General features: G+C 41.5%; 1 protein-coding gene across 1 annotated transcript in view; it reads left to right on the top strand.

The window, feature by feature from the left end:
* ITPR3 (inositol 1,4,5-trisphosphate receptor type 3) overlaps positions 1–18,935 on the top strand; it is a 385,035-nt gene that overhangs the window by 96,662 nt on the left and 269,438 nt on the right. The window contains 2 exon segments of the mRNA XM_040339415.1: positions 4,097–4,153; positions 5,500–5,642. Coding sequence (XP_040195349.1) covers positions 4,097–4,153; positions 5,500–5,642 — 200 coding nt within the window.

Below are 18,935 nucleotides of genomic sequence, written 5' to 3'. Positions count from 1 at the left end.
GTTATGACACCAACCATTTGCTGGTTTGACAGTTTGGTTGAGGACACAAGCAAACGTGATAGTTAGCAATCCCAGCATTCCAGGAATGTAACACATTTTTTTAAACCATTAAATTGATGGGTTTAATATCTGCTTTATGATTACTGATGTTCAGGGGCTCTGGGCTTCAGCAAAATGGCTGCCTCCAGCAAGAAGAAACAGGAGCAATGCTGGAGGCAATCTACTGCACACACTTGTTTTGGTAACGTAATTATGTGGAATGTATGTTCCTTGTAAAGAACATTATGATCATTAACATTATCACGTTGTTATGGGTAAAGTTCCACGTTAAGAAGCACTTGACTGTAGCAGTGTGTGTGTTTGTGAGAGGGGAATATGGAAATAAAGCAGAGGACGAAGGATAAGTTTACCTTTTAAAAAAATATATAAATTTGCATCTTTTTGCAGGTAAAAAAATGTGTATTTATTATTTTTTTCACCAGGAGCTTGGAAAGCATTGCACTCACGGTTAGCAGATCGCAGGTGCAATCTCAGGCTCCTGTAGACCTAAGACATGAGCGCCCTGGTAGTTCATTGAGAACTACAAGCTGTCAGCTGCAATGGCTAAAATTCTCCTATTCACAGAACTCTGTGATTAAAGACATGACCAGGTGGGCAGAGCCCTGCACAGCCGTGTTTTTTAAAATTGCGACAGCATGTGCATGTAGAAGATCCCGGCCTGCTGTCACAATGAGGACTGCGGCGGGGGGGATGGGGGGTGTTGCAGCTCATTTAGTAACATGTTAACACCCTGGATATGGCTGTAACATGTTATGTAAGGTGAACTTATCTTTTAAATACAGCAGTTCATCTTTAACAGTGTGCAGAATGACCTATTTCACAGAGGCATGTTTTGGGAAACGGTTTTAGATAATCATATCTGGTTGCAGGATGAAATAGAAATGTATTTTTACACTACATTTGCAAGGCTTGTCTAGCAATTATACCCTTTATATGATATGTTATTCTCTAAACAAAAGTAGAGTTGCTCTTTAAAGTGATTGTAAATTATCATCTTGTAAAACAACCCATTCAATTTAAAATAGAAATGAAAGGCAAAATATGTTTGTATAGATATAAAAAAGGGAAAAAAGGTATTTATAATGTTTTTGTTTTTATAAGTGATCACATTCTCTCTGTTCTCAGCTGCATAAGAGCTGGGGGAAGGAGAAGCAGCAGTACACTGAGCTTCTCAGTGAATGCCTGTGCAGCGGGGGCATGTCAAGACAATGCTGATCATTGGAGAATAGTACACTGAGTTCCAAGCATAGCTAGAGAACAGACCAGGGTGTGCTATCCTGTGGTCAGTTTTTAATAGGAAAGCAAGGAGATTAGCAGGAACACCAGGGATTTCACATAAAGGAAGCAATACAAACAGAACAGGATACTCAATCATATTCATACAAGTACATGGTACAGCAGGCACAAAGAGTGTTTTGAAAAAGTATTTGCCTCCTTCCTGATTTTTGATATTTTTTTGTATATTTCTCAAACTTAAATTATTCAGATCATCAAACAAATTTTAATATTACACAAGGATAACCCAAGTAAATCCAATATGCAGTTTTTTAATTATTATTTCATTTATTAAGGGAAAAAAGTTGTTCAAACCTGCCTGACCTTACGTGAAAAAGTAATTGCCCCCATGCTAAATCATGAATGAGCTGTGATTAACCACAATTTTTTGGAAAGCTGAGTTAAATTTTACTTACCACACCCAGGCTTTATAACTGCCAGACCTGTTGAATGAAGAAATCACATAAATAGAAGCTGTCTGACAAAGTGAAGCATGTTAACAGATCACAAAAAGCCACACATCATACCACAATCTAAAAAAATTCAAGAACAGATTAGAAACAAAGTAATGTACATGTATCGATCTAGGAAGAGTTTCAAAGACATTTCTAAAGCTTTGGAACTCCAGTGAACCACGGGCAGAGCCATTATTCATAAATAGAGATAACTTGGAACAGTGGTGAACCTTCCCAGGAGTGGCCGGCCTACAAGAGCATGACAATGTCTCATCCAGGAGGTCATAAAAGAACCCAGAACAACATCTAAAGAACTGCAGGCCTCACTTGTCTCAGGTAAGATCAGTGTTCATGATTCAACAATAAGAAAGAGACTGGGCAAAAATGGCATCCATGGGAGAGTTCCAAGGCCAAAGCCACTGCTGACCAAAATGAACACAAAGGCTCATCTCACACTTACCAAAAAACATCTTGATTATCACCAGGACTTTTAGGCAAATATTCTGTGGACTGAGGAGACCAAACATCATACCAACAGTCAGACATGGTGGTGGTATCATGACGGTCTGGGGCTGCTTTGCAGCTTCAAGATCTGGACAAATTACCATAATTGATGGAACTATGAATTCTGAGCTCTACTAGAAAATCTTAAAGGGGAATGTCTGGCCATCAATTTGTGACCTCAAGCTCAAGTGCACTTGGGTTATGCAGCAGGACAATGATCCAAAACAAAACAGCAAGTCCACCTCCAAAAGCATAATGTAGGTTTTGGAGTGGCCTAGTCAAAGCATGGACTTAAATCCAATTGAGATGCTATATCATGACCTTACACAGGCCATTCATGCTGGAAAACACTCCAATGTGGCTGAATTAAAACAATGCTGCAATGAAGAGTGGGCCAAAATTGCTTCACAGCAATGTGAAAGACTCATTGCCAGCTATCGCAAACGATTGATTGCAGTTGTTGTCACCAAGGGTGGCACGACCAGTTATTAGGTTTAGGGGGCAATTACTTTTTCACATAAAGCCAGGCAGGTTTGGACATTTTGCCTTAATAAATGAAACCATTATTTAAAAACTGCATTTTGTATTTACTTAGGTTATCTTTGTGTAATAATAAAATGTCTTTGATGATCTGAGTCATTTAAGTGTGACAAAAAAAATTTAATCAGAAAGGCTACAAATAGTTTCTCACAGCATTGTATCAGGAATTTGAAGTGTTGGGGTAACAAACACTTTAGGTATAAACATTCATGTAAAGTTTTTCATCTATAGACACAGCAATATAGTGACTAGAGGAGAAAGTGCAAGTGACTAGTATATAGTCTATGTATATAATATATACATAGTACTGAGCTTATTTTATATGTGTTGTACTGAGCCTACTTGAGGTTTAGGTATTTAAAACCATATTGGCTTCAGTCATATGATATAGTAAAGGAAGAAAGGCTTACAAGAACGAACAAGAAAGTAAATATAGTTTATAGATATATTGGCAAAAAATAATCCTGAAACTGCCATAGCATTCAGTAGTTTCTGAAATGTTAACCTAAAGGTCAGAGTTGTGGATCCCTTTTTTCCCCTGTGTTTATATTAAAGTGTTACTAAACCCACAACGGTAAAATCATTCTGTATATGCAGCATAGCATGCTTGTTTTACTCACTGTGGAATTTAAGGGGTTAATCCTCTGCATTGTGTAAAAAGGCCGTTTTTATTCTGTATGCACCAATCTTCCTCCTCCTGCACTATCTATCTATGGAAAGTCAGCTAACACAGGCAGAGTAGCCGACCTGCACATGCTCAGTTGTGTCTTTTATGCTGGAGAGAACGTTTGCTTGTTGATCAGAGCTAGCCAGGTGACATGATATTGACATCACACATGTGGGCGTGTATACAGACTGTAGTGAAAATGTCCTCCTTCCTGATCTCTCAGCACTGGAGAAACTCTGCAGTTTATCATGTAACTATGGTATTTAGATCCTCCAAAAAGGTATACAGTGGCAGTATTTTAATGTAAAAAGATGCTTTATAAGCTGTGGTCACTGTAGGGGGGGGGGGGGGGGGGGGGTTGGCAGATGAACTATTTTCATATTACTGGGTTCAGTAACACTTTAATTAAACAAAAGCATACTTGTTTATGGGGCACAGTATATGCCTTTGTGTATAATTAAAAAAAAAAAAAAAAAGTGCAGGTATGTCTGTCCATAACCGAGCTTTGAAATGTACAGCTTTTAGTACCCTGGTAATATATGTATTTATTAAATCCTTGGTTAGGTTGTTTTATTTTATGCTTTGAATATTGCAGGAAAATCCAACTTACAAAGGAGATGCCCCCGAGTCTAAATCTGGAGCAGCCTACGCAGTAAGTTTATGTAAATGTATGTTTGTTTATTAAATGTGTGCTAAGAGGTTGAATGTACATGTCATGGTGAATTCACAATGTTTTGTCTTATGGCAAAGAGTAGTGGTCAAAACACAGTAACCAACAATCACAAATGTTTTGAACTAATGAAAGGTGAAATCTGATTGGCTGATTTGGGTGACAGCCCTTTGCACATTATCAATGTTCTTTGCACTGCATTACACATGCCAGAGTGTGACAGAACCTGCCTTGAGCGCTCAAACAACCAAAATATGTTAAAGCATGCTTATGAATCTGTATGACATGCAGAATAAAAATGGCATGAAGATTAACTTTGTGTAAAAAGAATTGGGACAATGTATAGAGAATTGAAATAGTCACTTGCTAGATTGGCCTAATAGCCTCAAATGAACAAAGCCTACAGTTCTAAAATTACAAATCTAGCTCAGCTCCCAGATGATGGTTAATTAAATTTCTCTAGTTCATACCCAGTGCTTCTGTCTATTTGCTTAGTGCTAATTTTACCACAGTGCACACTCTAAAATTGTGCCTGCTTTGTAAAACAAATGGGATTGCAAAATCGCTGAGTGCCTGGAGAACTGGTGCATTCAGTACATTGCCCTTTGTGCCTCTAAAATTTTTTTTTTTTTTCATTCTTTCTGCTCTAGGTTTTGATTTCTATTTTTTAATCGTGACATTGTTTAGTATTTAGTACATTCAATTCATATTTGTATTGTCTCTGTTGTGCTTTTTTGCTCTTTCATTTGTCTTTTTACTTCTCCCTGTCCAAGAACGCTTCCTACACTTCTCTCTGTATCCTTTTAATATTCAGACAGTGAAGTTCATTTATGATAACTGTCCATAGTAGCCTAAAAGGGTCCCTGTTTAACCTGTTCTACTAAAGAGTAGAGCATGAAAGCTTATAGGCCTATACACATGAGCACTAGTGTTCATCCAGGATGATAGAAGACTGGCAATGTCAGGCTCTGAGGGTCCACCTGGAGGAGCTGTTGAAATGTCTCTGGCATCAACATGACATATTTATTTTAACACAGTAAGAACCCAGACTTTTGCTGAGTATGTGCCAATGACCCATTCAGTGAAAACTGTGAGCCATGTGTTCCTACACTACTGGCTGCAGCAAAACAGTTTCCTGATATGGCACTCATGTACAAAAGCTCAAAACAGATTGGTTATGAACAACAACCCTGTTTTATGAACTAGTCCCAGTATCCTTCTACTATCACCATACGTTTCTCACATTTCTTCTTCTCTTCTTGTTTCTGCCTTCCTTTCTTAATTTTCAGCATCTCCCACCTCTTCATTGACCACCGATCTTCTCTCAGGTAGCAAACACACGTCCTAACCGTAGAAACGCAGGGGAGAAGATCAAGTATCGCCTTGTAGCTGTACCACATGGGAATGACATAGCATCTCTTTTTGAACTGGATCCTACCACTCTGCAGAAGACAGATTCATATGTTCCCAGGTACCAAGATGAACGATGGCAGAAAAAATTTGGTATATGTGAAACATGTAATGTGAAACTTCTCCACCGGCCCATAAATCCTGTTTAGCAATATTTTATATTTTTAATTATTATTTATCTTAATAGTACAGTACAGGCATATTGTGAGGGATGTGAGGGATAGGGGTAATTTGTCGTGTCAATGGTTGGTTGTAGCACTTCATGGTTGATTGAAGCATAATATTTATATTGCTATTATTACATTGTAATATAAAATGAAATATTTCAACCTACTATAATGTGGAATCATGGGAAGCCCTGAGTGTGTCACTTGCCACCATCGCCTGTTGCCTGATGCAGCTTGTTACTTGCCACCATCACCTGTCACCAGAAGCAGCATGTCACTTGCCACTGTTGCCTGCCACCAGATGCAGCGTATCACTTGCCACCATCGCCTGCCACCAGATGCAGCGTGTCACTTGCCACCATCACCTTCCACCAGATACAGCTTGTCATTTGCAACTTTCGCCTGCCACCAGATGACTCGCACCCAGGGAGATGAAAGTGCCAATAGTGCAGTATCGTTTTAAAAAGGGTTTATTCAAACAAAATAATACACTAGGTACTCACATTAATGTGATAAAAACAGGCATATAAAAACAGGGCGTTCGCCGACGTCACCTCCGGTACCTCTTGGTGGACTCTTTGTAATACTCAGTATTAAAAAGAGTCCACCAAGAGGTACCGGAGGTGACGTATTACTCAGTATTACAAAGAGTCCACCAAGAGGTACCGGAGGTGACGTATTACTCAGTATTACAAAGAGTCCACCAAGAGGTACCGGAGGTGACGTCGGCGAACGCCCTGTTTTTATATGACTGTTTTTATCACATTAATGTGAGTACCTAGTGTATTATTTTGTTTGAATAAACCCTTTTTAAAATGATACTGCACTATTGGCACTTTCATCTCCCTGGGTGCGAGTCACTGTCACTGTTTGGACGTGACTATCGAGAGGGATCTACTTTTTTCAATTACAGTCCATTTTGATGACACCCGATGTGGATATGACCAGAAAAGTGTACCTGGGTTTTTATGCTGTTACCTTACAGCAGTAAGGTAAGGGGACATCCTCACTTACTCTGAAGAAAACACCGGAAATCAACCCCTGTTTTCACGTCACTTTGGCATCTACACCAGCACTTTTATTTTGGATTTTGCCTGCTGCTATGTGTATAGTTATCTGCTGCATGGGCATTTAATCTAGTTTATTACAGTCACTGGTGTGCTTTGCACGCTGTACACTTTATTGTGTATTAGTACGTTTGTTATTACTTATTTTACTATATGACACCAGCACTGTCACTCTGTATTACTTCACATTTTTTCAGCTAGCTTTGGCTGTATTGCAGCACGTTTATTTTGATGATATTTATTTGTATGGTATACCAGTATCATTCTTTATTATTGCCACTCATGATTAGTAGCCAGACTATATTTTCCATATATAAGCATTTGCTACACTTCCTCTGCACGTTATCCCATTCCCTATTCACAGCGCAGCACTACCCCTTTATTCTTCATTTGTTCCTGGTTTGATACACTATTTAGTGCAGCAGCTGTACCCCTTCCTTTTCCCCTCCCCCCACTCTTGTGATAAGCACGGTAATACCCACCCCATCACTTAGAACTTAATACCACTAGCAGCATGGTGCTATACAGGTCAAGGGCCAAGGTCCATTACTATGGGTCCCAGACCCTGCCCATCATGACGTGCAAAGCCTGGACCCATACGAGGACCAGTGACGTGGAAGGGTAAAACAGGTTCATCTTGTTATCGTAATACTGCTGTAGATTAGCAAGTATGAGATCTAATATCTCCATTACTTTCAGTACGCTTATTAGTGTCTCCTGAATAGTGTTAATTTTTCTGTTAAAACTGTGAGGAAACTATGAATTGTGTTTGACTTTATTCACTATTTGAGTGTTTAAAAACGTTCAAACTTGGCGGTAAAATTTCCACCATTCAGAGCGTAGTCTCAGGTGGCTAGATGTTAACACACCACAGGTCATACTATTACCAACACTTCTGCCCAGAGCCCTTCGAAGGTACTGAAGGACTTCCTCCTGTCCTTTTGCTGCAAGGACTTCTCAACATCTGGGTGGCAGTGTATACTTCTCTGGACACTCTAACTCCATTTCTGTGCTCTTCTCTATAGGTACCCCACAAGTAAATACCCGTACTAATAGCAATGGTGGAAACTAGGCGCAAGGGAGTCATGAAAACAGCTTGGTTGCTGCATCTAATCCTAGCTCTATCTCAGGCATGCAACAAGCAGTCTATCTGACCAAGGTGGATTTCTATGTAAATATGTCAGAATTTCTAGCACAACTAGTGGCCTTAATTCAGCCATCACTCTCCAGAGCCCAAAAGCACTTCTTCATCATCCACACCTTCTCTTCCTGAATTGGAAGAGGAACTACCTTTCATGACATGAAAACTTTAAAGAAGACCCAGAGGCGATGTTAGAGGAGGCTGAAGAAGATTTCTGACCCCTGATACTACAGCTTCATGCAATATACTGTACTTGCAAGTGTAGATATGCTCAGTTCTGCAGTCTGAAAAAGTCTCTGTATAGTCACACTTGGTTCTCCTTAGGCCCCGTACACACGATAGAATCCATCCGCAGATAAATCCCAGCAAATGGGTTTCAGCGGATAGATCCTATGGTGTGTACACGCCAGCGGATCTGTTTCCACGGATATATCTCCCCTGGGATAGATTTCAATAGATCGAATATTTGCTGGATGGATCCGCTGGTCTGTACAGACTCACCGGATCCATCCGTCCGAAGGGATCCCCCGCATGCGTCGTAATGATTCGACGCATGCGTGGAATTCCTTATATGACAGCGTCGCGCACGTCGCCGCGTCATAATCGCGGCGACGGCACGACACGTCATCGCCAGAGGATTTCGGCGCTGATTTCAATGCGATGGTGAGTACACTCCATCGCATTAAAATCTGCTGAAATCCTCGAGAGGATTTATCCGCGGAAACGGTCCGCTGGACCGTATTCGCGGATAAATTCTATCGTGTGTATGGGGCCTTAGTCTTGCTGGGCCCCTCTGGGTATTAAGAGACCTGTAAAGTCTAAAAAAAAAAAGTTCTCATTCATGAACAAATAGAACAGGCGGCAATTTATGATGATTGGATTTCTCACGAAAATATTTTCACCCCTCCAAGAGTTATTTGCAAGCTTTATCCAGTGGAAACATTCACTTAAATGTGGTATCCCCTGCTATCTCAGTCTTTTTTTTTTTTTTTTTTTTTTTTTTTTTTTTTTTTTTTTTTTTTTCTTTTTTTTTTTTTTGCCACTTCAGACTTCACCACAGCGAGAGACTTGTTCATGATTTTATTCATAATTCCGTCTCTACATCAGGTTTAGCATCATTTGTGGTACATTTCTTTTGCAAATTTTTATACTTGTTATTTTTGTTTTATTTATTTGTTTATTTTTATATTTTCATCTTTTTTTTTTTTTTTTTTTTTTTTTTTTTTTTTTTTTTTTTTCACCGTTTAGAACTCACTCTTTTATAGTGAGTACGGAATTTTTAAAAGGTTTTATCTGCGTGACAAAGAAATACCCAGCACCCCATCTCCCCCCTCCCCAACTAAATCCCCCCTCCCCCCCCCTCCCTTGACCATCCCACGACTCCACTGTAAGAATTCCTTCCCTTAATTGAAAAATGCGTTCCTATTCCTCTCTCAGATTTTCTGCGAACCTCCAGGACTTTTTAAATTCCATCCAGGGTACCCATATATCCTTTTCCCCTACCTCGTGTTTATAGCTCCCATATTTTAATTTCTCTCTCCTATAAGTGTCCTCTACGGAGTCGATCCACTCCCACATTTGCGGACTTTTCGCGTCTCTCCATTTAAGGGGAATCAATCGTTTCGCTGCGTTCAATAAATGAGGGATCAGTGAAGCCTTGTATTCCTTCTCTGGAACCTCCCCCCCGTGAAAGAGAACTACCCATGGGTTATCTTCTACTTCATTTTTTGTTATTACTTTTATCAGGGCCAAGATTTTTTTCCAATAGGCTTTGATTTTCAGGCAGTCCCACCAAAGGTGCGCCATTGTTCCCCTTGACTCACAACCTCTCCAGCATTTCTCTGACTCACCCACTCTGAATTTGGCCATTTTATCTGGGGTGGCATACCACCTCGTCAGACATTTAAAGTTCATCTCAGCGGTTCTTACATCCATCGCCGAGGTGTGAGTCATGTTCAGGATTCTTCCTATGGACGTTTTCCCCCTTGGGACACCTAAATCTCTTTCCCAATCTTGGATGTATTTTAACGTGTCCAACTCTTCCGTTTTCTGCAGATAATTATAGATTTTAGATATGTTTCCTTTTGAGCTTTCGGTGCTACACATTTGTTCCAAACTAGTGTACTCCTCTTGTGACCGCAAAGGGTGTGGGAGGCTCTTGACGAATGACACCAACTGCAAGTATCTCCACCCGTCAAGCGCCCTAATTCCAATCCTAAATTTGATATCGTGAAGTGTCCTAATTTTACCCTCTAGTGTTATATCTTTTAGTTGTATTCTATTTGTAATCCAATTTCCGCCTACTTCTTTTGTCCCTGGTGGAAAATATTCATTTTCTTTTAAATCTATTAAAGGTGAGTTAAATTCTGTTTTTAATTGTTTATGTAATCTATCCCAGATCCTCCACGCATTATGTGTAATTGTGTGTGTTGACTTGTGTAAAAATCTATATTGTGGTGGGTTCCAAATTAATCTCCCTAGCTGTGCCCTCGCTAATGTGCATTCAATGTGGATCCATCTTTTATCCTGGGACTCTTTAGCCCATTCTATAACCCGTGAGAGAACCGAAGCATTATAATACAGTCTGATATCCGGTACCGCTAAGCCTCCCTTTTTCTTGGCCCGTTTTAGTGTTTGAGCAGACACCCTGTGTTTTTTATTATTCCAAATATAGTTCATTATGAGGGAGTTAATTATTTTGACAGTCATTTTACTGTGCCAATGGTAGATGTCAAAATACAACAAACAAAAATTTCCAGCTCACTTACCAGCCAGCTTGCAACAAACTGAATTGACCCTGTCTAACACTTCACGCTAAAAACAAGGGGTTTAGTTTGCACACATTTGCAAATAAATGCGTAAGCTGCAGCGGCCATGTCATGGCACCCCAGTGTAATGCAGTCCTAACTATAATTCTGAGAGTCTCGGGTTTGTTGCAGGCTGACTGATAAGTGCGCTGGGAATTTTTGTTTGTTATTTTTTGACATGCGTCGCCCCTTACATGTGCTCCTTGCTGCACAGGCCAGTTATAGGTTGCGGTGGTTGCCAGTTGTTTGTACCTATAGGAGATGTTCCTTGCTTTAAAGAGGAAGTAAACCCTTATGGATTTTACTTCCTCTTTGTTCTCTTGCAAAGTAAAAGCATAATGCATACTAGCCCATTATGTGCCACTTACTTGCAAACGAAGCCCGCGCTGTCCTGCTGGTGGCCGCATCCATCTTCACCCCTCTTCCTTCCAGGGCTGTGGACTCTAGCTCTGTGACTGGCCAAAAATGCATACCATAATATCAAGTTTATTAGTTATTTCCACTACCTATAGGTAAGCCTTATTCTAGGCTTACCTATAGGTGAACATGTCACAATGAGAGGTTTACAACCACATTAAGAATTCTGCAACGCTTTTATAGACTCTCTTTACTGTTGCAGGTTCCGGCCTGCAACCAGCTATTGCTGCAATTTATGTTTGTCAAACCACAGCTAATTGGACATGAACACTAAACAGGATCCTGTCTTTCAGAACTGAACTCTGGCAGGACAGTTACAAACATATGCTCTTTTTTCTGTGTTAATGCCAAATACCAAGTCATGATACAAATTTCTAGAATGGCTTTCTTATCTGCTTACATGTGCAGAATCAGCTAAAGCTGCCTGTAAAAGATGCCTCACTCAAATGCCCCTTTTGGAGAAAGACCTCTCTTCGTGAGACACTTGACAAGTTCATAAAGGATGTCACAGGAAGAAAAGTCCTTCTCCCCACATCCGAATGCTTCAAAACCCCACTCTTTAAAATGCAGAGCACCACACCGTTCTCCTCAGACTTCAGCTTCAAAGACAAAATCCAGCAATTCTTTTCACTGCAAGACTTGAAACACAAAGCCCACCAAGTCTGCCACAAAGCCTTCTCCACAATGAAGGTGTGCCCTCACTCCTAGGAGTGAGTGGAGGATGTCTGGTACAGTTTGCGTTTCTCTGGGCTACAGTTGCCCCAGGCCTATGGGTTGAGCTGGTGGTTTTAAGGTTTCAAAGAGATACATGACCTTCTCATCATTTTCTTCTCTTAAACTAACCAAAATCAGCTCAAGGATGGTCATATTTTAGCTGCTCTGGACCATCTCTTGTCCCAGGGAGTGGTTGTTCCTGTTCATCTCAAAGACTTTTATTTAAATATGTTCACAGTACCAAAACCCTACAGACATATTCATCCTAGACCAAAGTACCCTTGTGTTCACAAAAGTCATCTAAAGGAATCCACATGGTCAGCTTTTGCCTCGCTGAGACAAGGGGCATACTTGGCATCAATAGACATTCCAGGTGCCACCTATGTGGACCACTTTACCCCAGATGCCTGCATACTTAGATGTGCCTCTTTTAATCCTCAACCATGTGAGTTGCTAAATGTTCCTTCATTAAATGTAACAATAATGCTACACTTAGAGGCGCCTCCCTTCTCTTTTACACTCTGTAGCTCCTGCTGGATTTTGCTTCTAATCCCATTGTGGAGGCTTCCATTTGTGGATGGACATATGGTTACACAACCTGGTCACATTGCTATAATCTTTTTATATGGACTGTACACCAAAGGACTTATGAATAAATGGTTGTGGAATTAATTATTTGAGTTTCCATTATTTCTTATGGGAAAATTATACAAGTGCTTTGGATTACAAGCATGCTTCCGGAACGAATTATGCTCGCAATCCAAGGTTTTACTGTAGTTCCTTCTAGTCAAGCAAGCAGCTCCCTAGCTTGGTGGATTGCCAGTCCATCACTGGAAATGGAAAAGCCCTTTTTTTCACTCTAACAATATATGCCAGGTTCTGTACCACTGTAACCCACTTTTCCAGGAAAAACCCAATTAGAGTGCAATCAGTGCAGTAGTGGCCTAAATCAATCATTAGAGGTGAACCAAGAGTCAGGCAGCCTTAAAGGAAGAAAGTCTGATCATCTCCTCGGCGGAAAAGCTTTGCCCAGCAATCTTTGCTGTTTACATTCTGGGGCTGGACAATTGGAAGGCAGATTTCCTCACTCATCACCACCTGAACCATGGCAAATTGCCCATTTGTCTCAGCTTCATCATTCTCCTATGTAAGAAATGGGTGACTCCAGATGTGGACATCCTGGCCTCTAGGTTCAACAAGTTACCCCTGTTTGTGGCCAGGACTAAGGATCCTCCAGCACTGGTAACTCCCTAGACTCCCTTTAGGTTAATATATGCCTTTCCTCCAGCGTGGTTTCCTCCTCAGGTGCTCCACAAAAGAGAGGAAGAAAGGAAACTCAGCGCAGAAGAACCTGGTACGCAGACACACTCAAACTTTTTGCCAAACTTTTTGCCAAACTTTCTACAACCGTGCCTGGAGATCCTTATTTCACCTGTTGTGAAAACAGGCATTTTAACCCCAGGGACTGATCTGTGCCTTGCATTCTGGCTTTCCTGCAGTCTGGACCTGTACACACGATCGGTTTGTCCGATAAAAACAGATGGACTATTTTCATAGGTCAAACCGATCGTGTGCGGGCCCCATCGGTTTGTTTTCCATCGGTTAAAAAAAATAGAACATGTTTTACATTTTTCCTATGGATAAAAAAAACGATAGAAAAAAAAACGATCGTCTGTGTGGAAGTCCATCGGTCAAAAATCCACGCATGCTCAGAATCAAGTCGACGCATGCTTCCGAAGCATTGAACTTAATTTTTCTCAGCACATCGTAATGTTTTACGTCACCGCGTTTGGGCACAGTCGGATTTTTGACCGATGGTGTGTAGGCAAGACTGATGAAAGTCAGCTTAATCGGATATCCGACGAAAAAATCCATCGGATTAGATTCCATCAGATATCCGATCGTGTGTACAGGGCTTAAGATGACAGGTTTCAGAATTATCTATCCTATTTAAAAATCCTTTAGCTTCTCTCTTACTTGTAAAAACCTTTATTCAGGGAGTCTTCTGTCTGTAGTTACAGACAGAAGAACAGGAAGTGAGGATTTCTCAGAAGAAAAAAGGACATTTAAAAGCAAAATGGAAGGATGAGGTAAGTGGAGGAGGACTGCACTAAGGTAAAGAAATCTATTTAGGGAAATTTTATTTTACCTTTACAACCCTTTTAAGGATCAAACCACCATTACAAGGCCCTGTGCTTCCTTGTGCTCTCAGTCAGGTCTTCTCTGCCTTGCAGAAACCACCCTTTGAGATCATTTAGGAACTATTATTGGGTGATCTTATCTGCAAAGTAGGCTTCATGGTGGCTGTCAAGTCTTTAATATGTGTTTCATAGTTAGCAGCTCTCTCTTGTAAAGAGCTCCTGCTAATATTGGAGCCATCGGATCAACATAACAGCCAGGCAACTCAACAAGCAGTTTCAGAGAGAGAGCTATGAAAGCTTACAGATTTAATTTAGTATTGATTTTCATTTAAACTTTGATTTCGACATCCATAACCTCTAGTGACAAATTTAGCAGCATCTGTATGCATTAGTTAACTAGACAATAATTGACTAATATGTCTACCAATAATTGTTTTTTAACCCCCAGTGACCCTTGACTAGGTGTTAACACTGGGAGGCACAGGTGGCTTTCTGATCATGTGAACACTGCGATTGGCTGTCACATGATTAAACGTCTGGTACGCGATCACAAACAGTGACTGGGTGCTGCTGAAGACATCTTGGGCAGTTTTCTAGGAGCATGCAGTGAGTGCGATCTCAGCACAGAACCTCAGCGCCCAGAGACGCATATATGCAGTGGATGGGTATTAGGACCCACTTGCCCTGTTGCCATATATATATGCGTTAGGCAGTCTTTAGTATACTGTGTTATCAGCTATACTGCTAATGTTTATACTTATATGCTGACAACATGATAAAAGGGTTTTGTTTATTTTACACATAACAATCTTTATACATTTTTTAAACTGAAGGTGCTAAGTTTGTTTTGTGTTCACTCCATGTGATTGTTAGAATTGACTGTCAAGGGAACCACGCTGATTATAGCAGCATATTTTTATAACAAGGAGCATACACAGCTACACGCTCCTATTTTAAAATACAACTTAGGTTGGGTTTACACTGTTTGTGGAGCGGCTTGCAGCAGGGGCCTGGTGTGTCCCTGCGCCCCCCCTCCTGAACCATACCAGGCCACATGCCCTCAACATGGGGAGGATGTCCCCATGTTGATGGGGACAAGGGCCTCATCCCCACAACCCTGGCCGGTGGTTGTGGGGGTCTGCGGGCGGGGGGGCTTATCAGAATCTGGAAGACCCCTTTAACAAAGGGGACCCCCAGATCCTGCTCCCCCCTATGTGAATTGGTAATGGGGTACATTGTACCCCTACCATTTCAGGAAAGGAAGTGTAAATAATTGTAAAAAACACACACACACACACACCGTGGAAAAAAGTCCTTTATTAAAAAAAAAAATCCAGCGGTGGTAATCCACTCTCGGTCCCGACTCCCCGCTCCAACGTTGTCGGTATCCAGCGACGGGTGATCTCCTCTCCGGTCCAGCGATGAGAAGATCGTCCGGGATCCTGAGCGCAGCATCGCCGGTCGCCTGTCTCCACCGCAGACAGCCCGGCGAATGACGCTGCTGGAGCTAGTGACATTTCTTATATTGGTGAGGCGGGGCCACCCGTCACGTGACCCCGCCCCCTCTGACGCAAGGGGGAAGCCTGAGCTTCCCCAGAGACATAGCAGAGGGTGCGTCAGAGGGGAACAGGGTCTGGTGTGGATTTTTGGGGAAACTCCACACCATTTTTTTTTATTTGAGGTGGAGTTTCCCTTAAAATCCACACCAGACCTGAAGGGACTGGAATGGATATTTGGGGGAAACCCCACGTCATTTTTTTTTTAAATTGACGGCGGGGTTCCCCTTAATATCCATACCAGACCTGAAGGGCCTGGTAATTGAATTTGGTGGGACCCCCACGTTTTTTTTATTTTTTTATGAATGAATTCTCTCTGAATTGCCGGGAGCCGACAATTCATTATAGCCACAAGTCCGGTTTTCAATGACTTTTTTTCCTTCAGAAATGACACTTTGTGCAGGGACAGTTCTAAGTACGGGAAACATGCGCTTTTTCACAGGCTAACTTTACACCCCCTCCTAGGTACGAAATTTAAAGGAATATTTCACTTTTATTATTTCACTTTAAGCATTATTAAATTCACTGCTCCTGAAAAAACTGCAGTTTTTAAAACTTTTTTTTGCATTGATACATGTCCCCTGGTGCAGGACCCAGGTCCCCAAACACTTTTTAGGACAATAACTTGCATATTAGCCTTTAAAATTAGCACTTTTAGATTTCTCCCATAGACTTTAACAGGGTGTTCTGCGGCTTTTCGAATTTGCCGCAAACACCCCAAATTGTCCGTTGTTAGGCGAACAGGCAATGTTCAAGTCAAACATGAGTTCGACTCCAACTCGAAGCTCACCCCTACTTACAATTACACGTCAGTGCGGGCTTGTTTTGAATGTGTAATGCCCTGTACACATGACCTGCCTTGTATACACACGTTCAGTCAAAAAAACGCTTGACCAAAGCACGGTGACGTCCAACACGTACGACGGCACTATAAAGGGGACGTTCCATTCAAATGGCGCCACCCTTTGGGCTTCTTTTGCTGATCCTCGCATTAGTAAAAGTTTGGTGAGAGACGATTTGCGCTTTTCAGCCTTGTGCTTTTCAGTCTGTTACAGCGTGACGAATGTGCTATCTCCTTTACGAACAAAGTTTTACCAGAACGAGAGCTCCCGTTTCATACTTGATTCTGAGCATGAGTGTCTTTTTTCCCCTCGGAAAAGCATACACATGCGATGAGAAAAAGACTGATGGGAAACACGACAGGAAAAAATAGAGCAGGTTTGGAATTTTTTTGCGGGCAGTTTTCTTGTCGGGAAAACTGCTATGGAGCATACACACGACCGGTTTTCCTGACCAATCTAAAAAATTGCTGTTTTCTCGTCGGGAAAACCGGTCGTGTGTACTAGGCATAAGTATTTGCATGCTTTTAGCTTGGTCACAGTTCGACATTCAGATTTGCCAATAGATATATAGTAGAAGATTCCACCTAAACAAAAAATTCAATTTATATTCAGTTAGGTAAGCCCTTTTGGTGCATTTTTTTTATAAATTATTCTGTCAGATCTAAGTAGGGTCTCTGTGCATATGAACGTTAGACAAATAAATGCAGATCTCTAATTGGTTGTTTTAGGATGCTGCATGGTGTAGCTGTTTTCTTTTAATATTACAATTGTTCATTTACTCAAAACATTAATTTTATTATCTGTCAGATTGCTTGAACTAACTTCTATTTAACCACTTCAATACCAGGCACTTATGCACCTTCCTGCCCAAGGCAATTTTCAACTTTCTGCGCTGTCGCTGTTTTTAAATGACAATTGCGCGGTCGTGCTACACTGTACCCAAACAGAATTTTTATAATTTTGTTCCCACAAATAGAGCTTTCTTTTGGTGGTATTTGATCGCCTCTGGGGTTTTTGAATTTTTGCTATACATATTTTTTCTGTTATAAAATGTTGTAAATAAGTATGTTTTCTCCTTCACTGACGGGCACTGATAAGGCAGCACTGATGAGGCAGCGCCAATGAGGTGGCACTGATGGGCACTGATATGCGGCACTGATGGGCACTGGTAGGAGGCACTGTTGGGTGGCACTGATATGCAGCACTGATGGGCATTGATAGGTGGCACTGATGGGCACTCATGGGTGGCACTAATTGGCACTGACAAGCTACACTGATTGTTTCTGAAAGGCTGCAATGGTGGGTATATATGGGTGGCATTGATAGGCGGCACTGCTGGGCACTGATAGGCGGCACTGATGGGCATCGATACATGGCACTAATGGGCACTGACATGCGGCACTGATATGCAGCACTGATGGGTATCCCTAGTGGCACTGGCACTGGCAGGGATTTTGGGTGGGCACTGGCAGGGATTTTGAGTGGCACTGGTTGGCAGCTGCCTGAGCATTGATTGGCAGCTGCCTTGGCACAGATTGGCATTCCCTGGTGGTCTAGGGGGCATACCTGGTGGTCCAGTGTAAATGCCCATCCCTGGTGGTCCTGGCGGCATGCTGGTGGTCCTGTGCGGTGATCCGAGGGGGGGGCTGCGCTGATAAACTAGCACATACCCACCCTGTCAGGAGAGCAGCCGATCGGCTCTCCTCTACTTGTGTCTGTCAGACGCGAATGAGGAAAAGCTGATCAGCGGCTCTTCCTGTTTACATTGTGATCAGCCATGATTAGACACGGCTGATCACGTGGTAAAGAGCCTCCGCCGGAGGCTCTTTACCGAGATCGGTGTAGCGGTGTGTCAGACTGACACACTGCACCACCAATCGCCGCGATGCACGCCCCCCGGGCGCGCGGCGACTGTTATCCTGCAGGACGTCAATAGACGTCCAGTCAGGATAACGAAACCACTTCCTGGACGTCAATTTACTACTGACCGGGTGGGAAGTGGTTAAGCTGTTCTTTCTGTTCTAATATAGTTTCAAAACATTTCAGAAAAATGAATTGCGAACAGCTTTTTTATTATTTGAAGCTATGTGTTCAACTCTTCCTGTAGTCACTTTTATCCAGCGTACCGAAAAACTCCTAATGCTTGTTTGCATATGTAAAATGTTATTGTTTGGTGGGTACACAATCAATATTGCTGATGATCCTATGCCAATAGATCAACAAAATATTTTGAGTTTGTATCCCAAGCATTATCTTTGCTCCTACCATGACAAATGGGTAGGGAATGCAAGTGCAATGTCACTATGTATTCTCTTTTATGGGATGCATTTATTGAGGTTGATTTACTAGGAGTTTAAATTCTTCACTCAATAAATCGTAGCCGTGTTTCCTTTAAAAATTCAATTATGTGCAAATTAAAGAAAATAAACAGTAGATTGTTTTTCATATGATTCGATAATTGAAGTGAATCTTTCCTCAATTTATTGAGTAAATATCCTCTAG

This window comes from Rana temporaria, chromosome 2 (assembly GCF_905171775.1).
Source record: "Rana temporaria chromosome 2, aRanTem1.1, whole genome shotgun sequence".
Taxonomy (NCBI): Eukaryota; Metazoa; Chordata; class Amphibia; order Anura; family Ranidae; genus Rana; species Rana temporaria.
This window is presented reverse-complemented; position numbering and strand designations above follow the sequence as displayed.